Source organism: Poeciliopsis prolifica, unplaced genomic scaffold (assembly GCF_027474105.1).
Source record: "Poeciliopsis prolifica strain line A6 unplaced genomic scaffold, Auburn_PproV2 SCAFFOLD014, whole genome shotgun sequence".
NCBI lineage: Eukaryota > Metazoa > Chordata > Actinopteri > Cyprinodontiformes > Poeciliidae > Poeciliopsis > Poeciliopsis prolifica.
Window position 1 is genome coordinate 612,099 of NW_026562389.1, and position 16,958 is coordinate 629,056.

Consider the following 16,958-nt stretch of genomic DNA (forward strand, 5'->3'; position numbering starts at 1 on the left):
CCCGTGTGCGCTTTTATGATTTATTTATATTTTTGAGCAGATTTAGCGCAATAGCCTTAGTGTGACGCTCAGGAGCAGCACGGCAGACGGTACGATTGGACAACAGGAGAAGCAATGAGGGTGTCCTGTCTGGCTTTCAACCTGACTGCCAGGCAATTCCCCAAAAACTTACAGCTGTACTAATAGTAGAAAATCTTGATTCAGAGGAGCTAAAAAGAGAAATACACCAGACGTTTCAGATTTTAAATTGTACATAAACTCTCACTAGAATCTTGAAAAGAAAAACATTCCAAAACACAACTTTTAATGTTCCAAGGCCCCACATATTTTATGATATTATGATAGTCAAATGGATCAGCTAAAACATTTAAATCTAAGGTTTTGCCTTTTGACGCTGAGGCTCAAATCCAGGCGTGGGATTCATGCAATAATAATGAGGCCTGTTTTGAATGTTGAAGTCTGAAAGATCAGTTTAATATGTTCTGTTTATGTGTTTATTTTACGTGCTGGTGGTGACAGGACAAGATCTGATAAAAATATTTCACAAAGGAGCTGGCTTGTGGGGATGTTAGCTGCACAAATAACATGATAGCCTACAGATAAAATATACTCAGCATCCAGAGATGGGAAGGGAAATGCTTTCTGCCGCATGTTCAATGTGTAGTAAAGAAATGTATGTGATATTAATTAGAAAAAAAAAATACCCACGGTAGACTAAATGGATAGTTTTGAAAGATTTGAGAAACCTTGCATTTATGTTGTGATGGAAAGTAAAATCCCTCCTTTCTAGCAGCGACAAAATGTTGACTAAGTCTACAGTTGAGGTATGCACAATGATGCACAGAGTGAATCTTGACTCTATAATTGCAGTGCAGCACATGATTGCTGGTGACACTCCCCCTCTGTGATTCACAATAAGTCGCCAAAGCAGGTGCAAACAAGACAACTTCTTACCGTGGCTCGGGAGAATGCCACTTTATTGCTACATCCGAATTCAGGTACAGCTCTGAATCCTGTAATTTTGCCACACTTGTCATCAGTCATCGTACCAGTTGTTTGTTTTTGTACATCTCTTCCTTTCCGCATTTTTTTTTTTTTTTTGCATTAGGATACACCACAGTGTACGAATTGTATGACTGCATTGTACTCCAAGTGCCAGGACTGACTAATGCATTTCTTAGGTAGCCTGAATAGGACCACAGACTATTGTGTGCTTGTTGGTACTTAAGGCTGAAGAAAGCATAAGTGTGGGAGTCTTGTGTGTGCTCCAACATCTGAACATTTGTTTGTGTGTCATTCTGTTTGTTGCTGTTTGTATTTGTTGTTCTGAAGCAGCCATTAGTCCTGGTGTGAACAACAAAGTCGATAAAAGGCTGTTTTGTCAAAGCAACTTAAATGTAAAATATTTACATTTGTTACCCAGACAGTACAATTTGTTCATTGTTATGTTTTCTTGCCTCATCAATATATGAGCCATTAACGTACTATAATTCTGGCTTACCTACCTCATCACATATTGCCTGTCCATATATTTAGTTTTGCTTTGGACTATAAGCCCAGGGGAAAAGTTAGCTGTTGAACGTTTATAGTTTGTGAAGTTGTTTAAGGTTCTTAAATCTGATATTTTCTTTCTTTCTTTTTCACATTCTAATTAATTTAAATAAATGTAATTAAAGCTAATTTCTGACAATTAACTTGATTTGCCTCACCAGGAGCGTCACGAAGTGAGAAATATGCTCTATTTCTATTCCACCAATTCAATGCATTTAAAAGAAATTTAAAAGAAAAGATCCAATCAGCTGTATCCCCTCTCTGTGGTGAAGTGGTTTGATTAATTGGTGAGTAATGATTTGAATGCAAGAAGTGTGGCTAAGTGTCTCATCTGCTCTGCAGGTAGAAAACTGTAATATTAGCATACCAGGTATACTTCCTTCATGCAGTCAGTAAGTCACATGCAATTTTTGTTTCATAAACCCTGAAAAATGTTTCAGAAGTTTACATATGCTATGTTGGATGACATGTTTAAGGTTTCTTTTGGTTTTTTTTGGTTTTTTATATTTACAACTTCACACTTCTTGGCAGATGTCTTGAGATGTTGCTTCAACATTTCAGCAGTGTTCTTTGCGCATGATACCAGTTGTCTTGTGACACTTACCAGTCCCTCCGACAGTAAAGTACCACCTGCCATCACCATTCTTCGAAGTTGGGATAATGTTTTCACTCTTGCCATCTTGCCCATTTTTTCTCCAAATGTAACAATGGTCATTATGGTTAAACACTTGAATTTCAATTCCATCAGCCCATCATGTGGCACCTTATGTTGTTTTTGGAGTATTTGCTTCTTTCATTCTGACTTGCCTTTTAGCTCATGGGTAATGGCTCTGGATAATAGCGCTCTCTTTTCAGCTTCAGACAGCATCTTCGTCAGGTTCTTTAGTTGGTTGATTTGCATATTTTCCACCAAAACATGTTAATTTATGTTGCACTGAAACCTTCTCCTTCTTGACAAAGCTAGAAATTCCCAGTGTATTTGAATAAAGAACTGGCTACACTCAAACATCTGAAAATGATATCCAAATACAAATCAAACTTATATATGTTCGCAATTCTCTTCTTGATTTTTTTTTTAATTCACAAAATGTAAGATCTTATGTTCATGTTAAATACACAGATGCGCCTCTGCTGAACTTAAATTTTATGAGTTGACCCATGAGAAGCTTGCATGCCATGACATTGAGAAAATCCAGCATAGTATGTGTTTATATAAACTTCTGAACTTGAAGAGTCATAATTTCTGAAAACCATTCTGACATTATCACTCTCATTTTTCAGCCATTAAAAAAATGCACATAGTTTTGCTATTATGTATTTGTGTAACGTATTAAAACATCTAGTCTTGTCTGTATCTATTGAAGACGCTAATCAATGAGTTTTGAATTGGAAAATTGGACAAAGTAGTTATTTCTTGCTGGTTTTGTAAAACTACCTTTACAATGCTATGTCCTTGGTTTTAAATGGTTTTGCTGCCTATCATAGGACTATCATGGAGCTATAGAGACCTCCATATGTACGCCCCTCTGGAAGATGAGCTCTTAATTAGGGGAGCAGCTGCCTGCCCGCTAGCAAGCTATGCTAACAGCACAGGTGACTTAACTCAGCAGTAGCTTCCAGCATGTGTGGCCTGATTTTAGCCTCCCACCCCTCCCCATGTGTGCATACATGTGTGTATGAAGGAGATAAAGGCCAAATGCGTTTTTGACTAGGTTCAAGACTTTGAGGGAGACGTTGCAGCATGTAGCAAGGCTATATAGGTTAGCTACCCCAGTGCATCAAGGACAGACCGTGAGCAACCAGAAAAGTGTGTCTACAAGTGGGGCAGCTATTTCTACTGCTTCTACCACTTCTCAGGGTCGAGCAGCTCCCTCACTCTTTCTCCCTCCTACTTGTTCTCCTTCTTTTCTAGAACGTCCTCTCACATTGTTCTTGTTCTCTCTTCTTCTGGCTTCAGTTTGACAATCCCTGAAAGTGAACAACCTAGTCTGCAGAAAGTTTTCTTCTGTCCCTTGTTTTTGTTGAACATTGTGTCCTGAGGATGGTCATTTGCACTAACTCTGTTCCACTGAAGTGTAACTTTTGCTATTGTTTGTGCCCAGGTTATATTTTTAATTTTCAGGACGTTAACAGGACACAGGCCAGATATGTTTTAGTCATTAAAAGGAAGGTCAGAAAATGTAATACAAATACGTGGAATGAATGTTATCACTTCTGAAAAAAATGATTATCCTTTGAAATTAATCTTTCATGAACTGTCCATCCAAAGAAATAAAAATGTAGAAAAACTAAACTTATGTAGCACTTTTCTTTGACCATAGAAAGCGCTTTACTTGAGTCACATTCACCCATTCGCACATACATTTATACACCAATATGTATCAGTGTATAAATGTACTACATCGGTAGGCAAGGTGGGGTTTAATGCCTTGCCCAGGGGAACATCAACACGTGAAAGGAGGAAGTTCAAATCGAACCTACATCCTTCTGGTTACAAGAGAACCACTCTACACACAGTCTCCTCATAAAATCTCATCACATTACTATATATATATATATAAAAAATTAAAAAATTCCCTTCTCACCCACCGCGGGTGGTTCTTATCCTCTGAGCTCGGGTCCTCTACCAGAGGCCTGGGAGCTTGAGGGTTCTGCGCAGTATCTTGGCTGTGCCAAGGACTGCACATTTCTGGACTGAGATGTCTGATGTTGTTCCTGGGATCTGTTGTAGCCACTGCTCCAGTTTGGGGGTTACTGCCCCGAGGGCCCCGATGACCACAGGCACCACTGTGGTCTTCACCTTCCAGGCCCTCTCCAGTTCTTCCCTGAGGCCCTGGTATTTCTCCAGTTTCTCGTGCTCCTTTTTCCTGATGTTGCAATCACTTGGTATTGCTACATCTACCACAACGGCTTTCCTCTGATGTTTATCCACTACGACAATGTCTGGTTGGTTCGCCATTACCATTCTGTCTGTCTGGATCTGGAAGTCCCACAGGATCTTAGCTCTGGCGTTCTCCACCACCTTTGGGGGTGTTTCCCACTTTGATCTCGGGGTTTCCAGTCCATATTCTGCACAGATGTTTCTGTACACAATGCCTGCCACTTGGTTATGTCGCTCCATGTACGCTTTCCCTGCCAGTATCTTGCACCCTGCTGTGATGTGCTGGACTGTCTCAGGGGCCTCCTTGCACAACCTACACCTTGGGTCTGGTGTGGTAGATCTGGGCCTCTATTGCTCTGGTGTTTAGGGCCTGTTCCTGGGCGGCCAGGATGAGGGCCTCTGTGCTTTCCTTGAGTCCAGCTTTTTCCAGCCATTGGTAGGATTTACTGATATCAGCCACTTGGGTTATTTGCTGGTGGTACATCCCATGTAGGGGCTTGTCCTCCCATGATGGTATCTCTGGCACCTCAACCTCCGTTCCCTGTTGTCTGAGACATTCACTGAGCACATTGTCTGTTGAGGCTTTGTCCCTGATGTATTTATGGATCTTAGTTGTTTCGTCCTGGACAGTGGTTCTCACACTCACTAGTCCTCTGCCTCCGTCCTTGCGGCTCGTGTACAGTCTCAGGGTGCTGGATTTGGGATGGAACCCTCCATGCATGGTTAGTAGCTTTCTAGTCTTAATATCTGTGGCTTTTATTTCCTCCTTTGGCCAGCTGATTATTCCAGCAGGGTATCTGATTACTGGCAGGGCATAGCTGTTTATCGCACTGATTTTGTTCTTGCCATTGAGCTGGCTTCTCAGGACTTGCCTTATTCGTTGGAGGTATTTAGCTGTGGCTCCTTTCCTTGTGGCCTCATCGAGGTTGCCATTTGCTTGTGGTATACCTAGGTACTTGTAACTGTCCTCTATGTCTGCTATTGTTCCTTCTGGGAGTGAGACCCCTTCTGTGTGGATCACCTTCCCCCTCTTTGTGATCAGCCGACCACACTTCTCTAGTCCGAATGACATCCCAATGTCAGTACTGTAGATCCTGGTGGTGTGGATCAGTGAGTCGATGTCTCGCTCACTCTTGGCATACAGCTTGATGTCATCCATGTAGAGGAGGTGACTGATGTTGGCCCATTTTTGAGTCGGTATCCGTAGCCAGTCTTGTTGATAATTTGGCTGAGGGGGTTCAGGCCTATGCAGAACAGTAGCGGGGACAGAGCATCTCCTTGGTATATGCCACATTTGATGGACACTTGTGCAAGTGGTTTGCAGTTGGCTTCAAGGGTGGTTTTCCACAGCTTCATCGAGTTTGCAATGAAGGCTCTCAGAATCCTGTTGATGTTATACATCTGTAGGCATTCAATGATCCAAGTATGCGGCATTGAGTCATAGGCTTTCTTGTAATCGATCCAAGCCATGCACAGGTTGGTGTGTCGGGTTTTGCAGTCTCGGGCAACTGTGCGGTCTATGAGGAGTTGGTGTTTGGCTCCTCTGGTATTTACACCGATACCCTTCTGTGCCGTGCTCATGTGTTTATCCATGTGTTTGCTTATCTTGGCCGCTATGATGCCTGACATGAGCTTCCAGGTTGTGGAGAGGCAGGTTATTGGTCGGTAGTTGGGTGGGACTGGACCCTTTGATGGATCCTTCTGGATTAGGATTGTCCGCCCTTCAGTTAACCATTCAGGGTGAGTCCCACTTTGTAGCAGCTGGTTCATTTGGGCTGCCAGTCGCTCATGGAGAGCAGTGAGTTTCTTAGCCAGTAGGCATGGATCATGTCAGGCCCTGGTGCTGTCCAATTTTTCATGCCTGAGACTCTTTCTTGAACATCTGTCACAGTGATGGTTACCGGGGCTTGCTCAGGGAGGTTGCTGTGGTCCTCTCGTAGAGAGATCAGCCACTGTGCATTGCTGTTGTGGGACGCCTCCCTTTCCCATATGCCTTTCCAGTATTGTTCAGTCTCCAGCCTTGGTGGGTCTGCTCTGTTGTTATTACCCTGCCATTGAGAGTACACCTTAGCTGGTTGAGTGGAGAAGAGCCGGTTAATCCTTCTGGATTCATTCTCCCTTGTGTATCTCTTTAGGCGGCTGGCCAAGGCTTGGAGCCTCTGTTTGGCAGTCTCGAGTGCTTCAGGTATGGGCATCTGGCTGTACTTTCTGGGTACTGGTCTTTTCATTGCACCCTTGTGGAGCTCTGACAGTTGGCTCACTTCCCTCCTTGTTACCTTGATTTTAGCCTCTAACCGTCTTTTCCATGGTGGGTATTGGGTCTCATGGTTGCTCTTATAGCCAAGTATCTCGAGGATCACTGATGCTGAGTTGTAGATCAGCTCATTGGTTTCTGTTATGGTGTTGGTAGGGATCGTTCTCAATGCTGCATTCACATTGTCAATGAGACTTTCTGATGGTACTTCACTCAGCCGTTGTAATTGGCGCCGAGGAGGCCTGGTTGTCATTCGGGTCATGATTCTCTCTCTCAGGTCAGCAGCTGTCTCGTTCAGCTCTGTTTCGCTCATTGGGGCCGTGTATCCCCTCACTGGGTGGGGACTTGTAGTTAAGTCCCCACAGTTCTGACATCCGGGTTCCTCCCTTTTGCCGTAGCATTTGTGTTGTATCTCGTCAATCTCAAGTTGTGATAGCAGTTGCCGTTTGCGGATGTTGGAACACTGAGCTACTAGTTGTTTAGCGCTTAGTGTTGACTGGGGATGTCGAAGTAACCATTCCTTCCCCAGTCTTTGCATGTAATCCCTCTGACTAGGGTTACTTGAGTAGTAGCATTCCAACAGATCCACATTTTCATCTCTCGCCCATTTCCGTCTTGTTCCAGTAGCCCATTTGTCATCAAGGTGCTCTGGTTCCCCAACACCTGACGCAGACCTTGTTTGGCCGGGCGACGTCTGAGCCGGCATGTTATGCAACTTAGTATCTCTCATGGTATGAGGTAGGCAGTAGCTTGAAGGGTCTTGCCTAAGGACCCAGACTGGATTCGAACCCTGCCCTCTCGGTGATATACTGATGCCTTATGTATTGAGCTATCCAGTCAGCTACATATATATATATATATATATATATATATATATATATATATATATATATATATATATATATATATATATATATATGATTTTTACTACATCATAGGGGTCATAGTTAATATGCATTTCATTCCTGATATTATTTCAGTGTTTTTATTGTTTTATGTATACACAGTAAACTAAAAACCATTGCAAGTAATGCAGTAGAGAATATGTCAAAACTCTCCAAACAAACTAAAGTGTATGGTAGCAAAACAAAAAGAGGGTTGGTGTGGTTGTTCATGCTCTAAATTCTAATGACAGTGTATTTCCCAACATTTTAAACATTAATGCACTATTCAGGAAAACCTAGGGACATTCAACTTTCGGGTAAACATTTCAGGATGAACCTAAAATGCACAATGACTTATACAGGTGAACTTAATATGACCTTCTCTCAAATTGTGAATGCACATGTCCCACTGTTCAATTTTTAAGTACTGTTTGCACAACTTCCTGTTTTTTCACAAGGAGTTTAACAGCAAAATTCAACATGATGATTGATCCACGAATCAAACTGTTCATTTCCTGTTCAATCAAAATTGGTATTTAAACAGCCCTCCTCATTATCCTCACATTTTGCCTTCATGAGAGAAAGACAATATCTAATAGCTGATCAGCAGTACTTTGCATGGCAAGGGTTCAGACGGGTTGTTCTGAGACGGAAGTGACCACTAAGCTTAGAATGTCATCAGCAGGTTGCAAGAGAGACTGGAAGAGTGACAGAAGACAGAAATGTACATCCTTTGGCTACATCACCCACTTATAAGTGATTCATTGAGAACAGTGTCCTGAGGAACCAGATGAAAAACTGCATTCACCTTATGGCATACTTAAGGAAGGTGAGACCCACCCAGGCACTGGTGCCATCGTCTTGCATGGGCCAGAGAGCATAAATGTTGGACAAGGGACCATTTGGACTCAGTGTTGTTCTCTAGTTGTCAATCTTATGGAGAGAGTTATGCAGTGGCCACTGCCTTCACCGCATGAGCCTTTGGTGGCGGTGTTACCATTGGTGCTTTTTCCATCCGTTGCCTAAACCGTGCGAAGAGAAAATAGGTAGATTAGAATGAATAAGTGAAGAGTGAAAGGACTAATGTTCATAAGTGTAACAAAATGTAACCAAAATAACTTGAGCATGTCTAAAAGTGTAGCAGGGTACCTTTAGAGGATATGAGGGAGATAAAAATTTATTCTAACTATGGGACCTTCAGGTCCCAGGTGTTTCACATCACTTCAGTCCACCAGCTGTTAAACAGAGATGGTTAACGTGCCGGCTGAACTATGAGGACATTCAGGTGTAATAAATATTTGATTTAGTTTTTATTATGAAGAAAATTGCATAGATAAAATACCTGCTGTGCAGCCTAAAAAATTCTTAGTAACAGACGTCTGTTCAGTTACACGATACATTGTAATCTTTGTGAATGTCACAAAGTGAAGCATTTCTTAGCAGAGCAGTCATTTTATAGAAAAATGAAGACATCTTTATGCCTCTTATTGTGAGATGGTTTGGATGTAACCAGCTTTCTTTTTCCCGTCAGAAGTGACAAGACAGAATTTGTTTGAGACCAGGCCTGGGGTGCTTTGTGAAAGAGGTTAAACTTTCCATGTGTCAAAATGTCAGACCTAGACAAAAAAAAAAACAATCAAGAAAGACCAACTCCACATCAAATTGACTAGTCAGAGTTTTAACAGATAGAAATTTTTTTAACCTTTAAGGCCTGTCTCTGTAATTGGACATTACAGTGGGGAGGTGAAAGAGAAACTGAGAGCGTATAAAAGAAGAGGACTTAGAGAGACAAGAAAGAAGCTTTTTTCATGTCCCATAGACCATGTTTTGAACTGGAGGTATGGTGGTTGTTTGAATTTTTAGGTTTTTTTTTTTTTTTAGGGGGGATTGAATCGATTGAGATTGCGTTCTTTCAGCAAGCTAATTTCATGGGCATTCTTGAAAGCATCGTTTTAGGTGGGAATCAAAAGCACTTGGTGGTGAGCTCAGTCTTGCTCCATTTTTCCACTCTCTCTCACTATCTTCCTCTGTTGGTTTCTATACTCAGTAGATTTTAACAACTTTTCTTTGTGGCCTTCCACTTCTGTCTCTTTTCCTTGCTTTGTATCCTCCTCTTTTGTCATCCCTTTTCTCCCCATGAAAGGAATGAAGGGAGCGGAGGGATACTCGCTTATTGTCTCCTTGACAATAAGCGAACTGAATAGAGGAACATTTGGGTTTATCATGCAGATTTATCCCTCTTTGTTTCTCACTGTTTTTAGAAGTTGATGCAGATAGAAAGGGAATATTTATGCAAAAAAACAACCATCCTTTATACTTTATGTATTGTCTAGTGTATAGATAATAATGAAAGGCCCTTGGTTTTATCTGTGCAACAACTTATAATTAGTAATTACCAGAACATATGTGGCAACTTGTCCATTCTGAGTAATCCTCTTTAAATGTAGAATTTTTATTAGAGAAATAACTTAAAATACACTGTAAATGAAGTATGAACAGATTTATTTATGCAAGTTTACCCATTTTTTCTTGTTCAAAGTAACAGACTTATCAGTTTCCATGGTTTCTGGCATTCACAGCTCACATTTAGAAATGTATCCCTATGACCCTGAAGCGTGAGGTCGCGCATGAAATTTCTAACCAAGGGTCAAGTTTTCTCTCTTTTTGTCTTATTTTTGTGTGGGGAAAAAAAAACTTTCAAGATCTCTGTAAAGGCAAATAAATATTGAAAGACAGGGGAGTTTTGCATTCGACTTCAGTTGAAAAAAAAAAAAAAAAGAAATTTACAGACGATTAAACGCTGATTCTTAAACTTTAGTCTTTTCCAGAAAGCATTTCTGCTTTTTCTATCAAATGAAAGTCATCTCTTGAGTGAACTGCTCCAGAGAGCAGCTTGACTCAACAGATGTTGAATACTGGAGTAAGTTTGCTTTTTGGCTGAATTACTAAGAGATCGTCTCTGTTACCATCTTCCACAAAAGCTGCCAGACTATAAACAACCTTCAACGGAGATATTTTCTGGATCATTCAGTTAGACAGATCATACAATTGTGAAGTTTCCAAAGGACAAAAATTGCAGCACTGTTTTCTCTAATGACTAACCATAGGTCTGCAGGAAGTTCTTTCTGTCTGACAACCTTGAGTCTCATGGTAACAAAAAGCTACATGTGTGCCATCTAGCTCCCCCAAAAGAAACACATCAACTATTTATTTACTTTTTTTGCTTGAGAAAAAATTTACCATTGTAGAAAGTGACCTCAATAACATTCTGGTACTGTTGCTATGATTTCAGTATTTAGACTTAGACAAAAATATTGAATAAACAACTAATAAATCTGTTACTACTTTTAAGTAAAGCAGGTAATTGGGCAGAATTTTGTAGAACTCTTATGACCTCCAGTAAGACTTCTATCTGCCCGACTGATATTTATCTGCAGAGATTGCTAGCCAGCAGTCAGAACCTTTTCAGACAAAATGCTCCTGGCTTCCCCGCTGTTGTTTTGAGACATCATACAGACAGATGGCACTCACCCAGTTTTCATGACAGATTGTATTTCTAAAGGCCTGAAATATTTTACTTATAAACCATGGGGAAGTTTCATAGCCATCTTTCAGCCAGCCAACAGGGAGAGCACAGCAACAACTAGGGGAGGGGCAGTGCTAGGATACTCTATGCTCCAGTCACTACAGCGTCTATTCTTGCATGCTGTTTAAAGGATGGCTACCTCTAGATACCCGCAAAACCTTGGCTATTATTCATCTTCTATAATATTTTCCACTGGTGACATTGGATCAATTATTTCGGTTGGTTTAAATATTGGGGGAGAAGCTGTTTCATTTCTACTGAAAAGGAATTAAGGGAATAAGGAACTCACTGCTGTATTAATGTGCTACTTTAAGCATTACACAGTAGAAACCTTGCTGCATCTAGTTGTCATTATATTCTTGATAACACAGGTGATAATTATTTTGAAAATGTTTTAATGTTAATATTAGTCCTTTAATCACCATATACTCCTTTAAACACATGCATGGCTGCAGTCAGTTGGGGATATATGTAGCACAACCACATGTCCCCTTTCATCTTTGTAAAAATTACAGTAACTGTGCCCTCAGGAAAAAAGCACATCCATAGGTTATTTTTCTTTGCCTTTGTTCCGGGGATGTTTTGTCCATTATTATCGATCCATTATGTCTGGGGGGAAAAGAAGCCTTTGGTCTTGCACGCATTTACTTATGTCTACTCATTACTCCTGTGTAAAGTGTTGACACAGATCATGCTCAGCTACCCCCACCCGCTCTTAATGAACGCTTCATGCATCTCCCTGGGGCTCACAACCCGGAATCAATATGTACAATGAGATATGATTCTGCGTCACCAGTGCTTTCCCCATCTGTTCCACTTTCAGGAGAGGGATGGACGGGTCCGATGATGAGTATGACTATGTAGGTCTTCCATTCCTATTCCTGTAAACTAGATCATTTTGTACAGCCTGGTCCTTACTGAGTAATAGCGCTGCCTGGGTAGAATTAAACGGAAGGCTCAGGGAAGCAGGAACTGGAGAGAGGCAGTTTCCTGCCCTAGATGGAACATTTTACGTCATTCTTCTTACAACTATTTGATTTTTCACTTTACCCTTTATTGAATACATTTATTTTTGTCTTTATTGGTATTAACTTCTTCTGCTTTTTGGGTTTTCTTGCTTTCATGGCACAATAGTTGTTCCCTGGGAAGGATCTGTTTTACTTTCTACATATCCCCTTTCCTTCTCTCTTGATGTATCCCATACCGCCTTTTTCTCCTATCTCATTTTCATCTTTGCTTAGCACTGCCATTTTTTATTGCTTTAAGACTCCATCTTCTTCTTCCCAAACATGTTTTCCTCCTACCTTGCTCACTCTTACTTCTTTCCATCATCTCTTTTGCACTTTTTATAACTATTCATTCATATCACTCCACTCTACATTGTGATTGTCAAAGTCAGCCTTTCACCTTTCACCTCCCTGCAACACAGAGCTTCCCTCTCAGCTTTTTTATTACTGTTACTCTTTCACCCAACTTTGCCTGTCTGGTCGTTGCTCATCTTGTCTTACTATTTCTCACTCACTTTTGTTAACCTTGTGGGCTTCTCTTGGTATTTGTTTTTAAATATTACAAACTAAGGCAGGTGAGTATAAAATAAACACCGTCTAAAGGGAAAAGGGACAGTAATGGTTAGTGTCTAGCTATAAAAATAACTGAAAATACTGCTTTATTGCAATAATGCAGGGAACAAACCTAGTATTTAACATCTGTTATAACAAGACTAACACGTTACTAGAGCAATTAAGGCCTGATTTGCAGTCAAACGTATTGTTCACACAGGATTACATAACATTGGTTTTAGCACTACAAAGCATCCTCACATTAATGTGGCCCACCTGCATCTCCTTAGCAGATTCTCAGATTATAGCTCAAGGACCTATTATTATGCTCTATTAATATGCAATCAGGAAAATACTGAAAACCTACTCAACTTCTATAAATATATTTCTTTTGCTGTAGCATAATAACCAATGTTTATGTAAATGCAAATTTACATAATATTATCCTTTCCTGGCCCTCCAAAACAGGAAGATCTTATTTCTCTCATTTTGCGAATCATGTTTTCACATTAGCGTTATAAATTTAAACTAATCTTAAAAGACAAACAAGTCATCAAAGCAATAATTATTGTAAGGCCATACAGTTTCAGTCAGCGGTTTACATACTGTCATCATTGAGATCATTGTCAATAACTTGAGACTTCTTAGGTATTTTTTTTATTTTTTTTGGATGATAAATACAGCCTTTTACTTCAGTGAAGTTTAGTTGGAATATCAAATTTATTTAGAGTTTTTTCTAATCCACAAATGTCAAAGTACTACACACAGGCTTTAATTTTATATGTAGGCCCACACAAATTGGTGGAAAGTCGCAAAGTAAGCACAGGTTTTTGGATCCATCAATGTCCTCTTCCTGACATAATTGCTAGTTAGTTGAAACTAATTCAAAAAGCTTCCAACCAAAGACTTGGCATTTAAGTGTTAGCCATGCAACTGAGTCCATGTTTCAACCAGAACAGGGGAAATAAGTTATTACATTCAGAACTCAGGCTTTGAAGATAGTAGAAAACCAAATGGTCTTGTTCAAAGTTAAATGGACATACCAAATGACAAAGATCAAGCCAATGATAAAATTACCATTTGGAGGAATCAAGGTAAGACTTTAAAAATGCTAAACAAGTCAAGCTTTTGCTACCTATGATGCAGATGCATTGGACAAAGTGGCTGGAATAATAAATACAAAGAAAAACCTCCATATTTCTTAACTTTGCAACTCAACAGCTAGATGGTTGAAACATGACCATTGCATTCAGTAAGTGAGTGTCACATCAGTAGTGTCACAAAAATTGGTTCAGGCTTAAATGTGGATCATATTGATGACTAGTAAAAAAATGTATGGTTTCCCTGCAACTTGTCAATGTACTTTTAAAAACTATTATATCTCTATAGTTATTTAAGCTTGTATTTGTCATTATGACCTATGATATTGGGAAAAGAAATCCACAATGAAATTTGTGCTCTCAGTTCCTGCATTTAAAATGAACTGTGGTCATGAACTGGTCATGAACTGTTGTTCATTTTAAAAGTTCTGAGCAGAAAAGTAGGTGGGCGCAGAAGAAAACATCGTACAAATATGGTTTTAGAGGCGTTAGACCCACACATTTTTATTAGGTGGTCAAAGTTTGCATCCTGGTCCCATTGCCATGAAGCTTATTGTCAGTGAAATGGTATGAGTCCTTGTTGTTAGCAAGCACGTCTGTGTGTGGGTACATGAAGAACAACCTTGTGTGGGAATATGAAGAACACACCAGCAGTATTTATAAACCTGTCAACCACTAGCTGGATTTTCTTTCTCCTTATCAAATCATGTCAGTGGCAGGAGAAAAACCCTTACACAGCTCATAAACTGGTAGAAATTAATTAAAAAAAAAATATGGTCAGAGCTATTTTTGTATAAAGAGAAATTCTATGTTTAGTATGACTGTTAGTGGTTGAATGCTTGAATGAATCAGGGCTTAGTTAGTTGCCTTAGACAGAAAACAATATTTTCTCTCATTTTGGTAGTTAAACTTTCCTAAATATGGAGGTTTTCTACTGATTATTCATTTCCTTGATTCTATTTTATATTCTAATTGAAAAAGTCAGAGGTACTGTTTGAGTGTAAATCATTATGCTTTAGCAATCGCTATTTTTTCCTTTTTCCCCATTGCTTCAGTTTTCACTCTTTCTAAATGCATTTTTTCTGCTGGTTACTCTATGTGTCATCATGTCTTTTGTTTTCAGGGCATCAAGGCGCATGGGAGCGCCACTTTATCATCAAGGAGACAGCTGAGTGAGTGTCTCTGCTCTGATATCACCTGACTGGACGTGACTGTCTTGTAGTGGTCTCCCTTGATGTAACAGATTGGAATAGAGGGGGTCTTGGTACTAAGGCTTGATTATAACCTGCAGGTCTAATCAAGGTTGATTAGACTTGGATCTGCACTTGTTTTACTTCACAAATCAGCTAATACTCTGCTTATGTCATTTGTTTCCATAATTACAATAGATGGAAGTTCGTAAAAACCTTTAAGCACAGCCATAATTTGGATTTACGCACTTGAGTTTAGTATTTAATTGTTCATCAAAGAAGATTACTCTCACGAATAATAATTACTCATGAAAAGTTCAGAAAATTACTGATGCTATGAATTATATGAAGGTTGGTTATGTGAGGTAAAAGCTTGGTGGGTTAAAAAATAAGCCAATCTTTTGCATAAATCAAGTCCTAGTATGGAGACCTTTAGTGTTTTGCCACCTGCACTGCCTTGTCCTGTAATGTCTACAAGAATGCTGCCTCGTGTGCCGTACTGAGTTAATCCTACCCAAAGGGAGGTGGATCCACTAATGGCTCTATAAGTTCACCTATTTTCTGATAATGTCAATGTCATAGAACAGCTCTGTCTGTTGCAATTCAGTCCTAAAGCCAATGTAATATTTTCTGTGGATTATATTAGAAGGTATACAAGAAGAAAAAAAAAATCTTAAGCCAGACAGTGGTTCAGAGCAAATCACTATTTCACAACATTTTGTTCTTATAAGCCTCTGATTATCACTAAATACATGGTTTTAAGCACCAAACATTAGATCTAATCTCACATCTAATCTTACATGATGCTGAAGTGCTCAAAACCCAAATCAAGATTTTTGCTCACATTTGGTTAATGACTTACATGTTTTATTTTAGGATTGTTTTTATGCTGTGAAATGCATTGAAATATCAATTGGTCATATCAACAGCTGAATAACAAACTATCCGGAAATACAAACAAAATGGCCACTTTATTAGGTACACCTTGGTAAAACTGAGTTGGAGCCTTATTTGGCTTCAGGACAGGCTTTGTTCTGCAAAGCATAGATTCAACAAGGAGTTAGATCTGTGAAATGTAGGTCCATATTGACATGAAAGCATTATACAGTGTCTACAGTTTGTTGACTGGATGTCCATGATGTAAATCTCCATTTGATTGAGAGCTGGTGATTGGTGTACAGTGCTTAGAAGATGGGTAGTCGATAGCTGTAAGGGTAAAGCCATAATTGGCAATAAAACTCAGACTGGCACAGCGGCAACGAGTGTGCCCCAAAAAGAAAATCTCACACACATTTACAGTGTGAGATTTGTAAAACAAATTCTGTCCCTCACAATTAAAAATTGCAACTAAAAATGACACTAATTTAAAAAGTTAAATTAGGAAACTTTTTTCCCAACTGCTTCTGTCAAATTTTACTGAATCGGGACAAACTGCACCCTCAGTTTCAGTCATGAGCTGAGAGGTGTTGTTAGCCTACATTCTTCAAAGTTTAACGTAACAAGTGTTTGGTTTCAACAAGTGGGTTCTTGTACCTTGTATTATCTTAGAGTAGTCTCTCTATTAATAACCCATTTTCATTCAAAGCCCTATTGCTCACTTTCCTTCTTTGGATCATTCTCCATAAACCTGTGAGGTTTTAATTTTAAAATTCTAGATTATCAGTAATTCTGAAATTCTCAAACTAATCTGTTTCATACCAATAAAACTTCATGTTCGACATCAGCAAGATTCCCAAATTCATAGAGCTCTTGGCTTGTTTATGGCTGATTTACTCCCTGTACTAAGTAATAAATTAAAAGGTGTACTATAATAAAGTGGCCAGAAAGTGTAGTTGATTGTGAACATGTGAAAGTAACACATAAATATCATTTTAATTCACAGAAAATGTTATATTGAAAATATGTTGTCAAAAAGGGAGGTTAGAAATTTCCTAAACTAAAAATTGCGCCAAG

At 39.5% G+C, this 16,958-nt stretch overlaps 1 protein-coding gene across 3 annotated transcripts in view; it reads left to right on the forward strand.

Annotated features, from left to right (window-relative positions):
• ccser1 (coiled-coil serine-rich protein 1) overlaps window positions 1-16,958 on the forward strand; it is a 132,824-nt gene that overhangs the window by 71,433 nt on the left and 44,433 nt on the right. The window contains exon 11 of one of the 3 annotated variants that reach the window (XM_055039679.1): window positions 14,939-14,987. The exons of the other annotated variants lie outside the window; for them this stretch is intronic. Within the exon in view, the coding sequence (XP_054895654.1) occupies window positions 14,939-14,987 (49 nt within the window). The remainder of the gene's footprint in view (window positions 1-14,938; window positions 14,988-16,958) is intronic. 3 annotated transcript variants of the gene reach the window in all.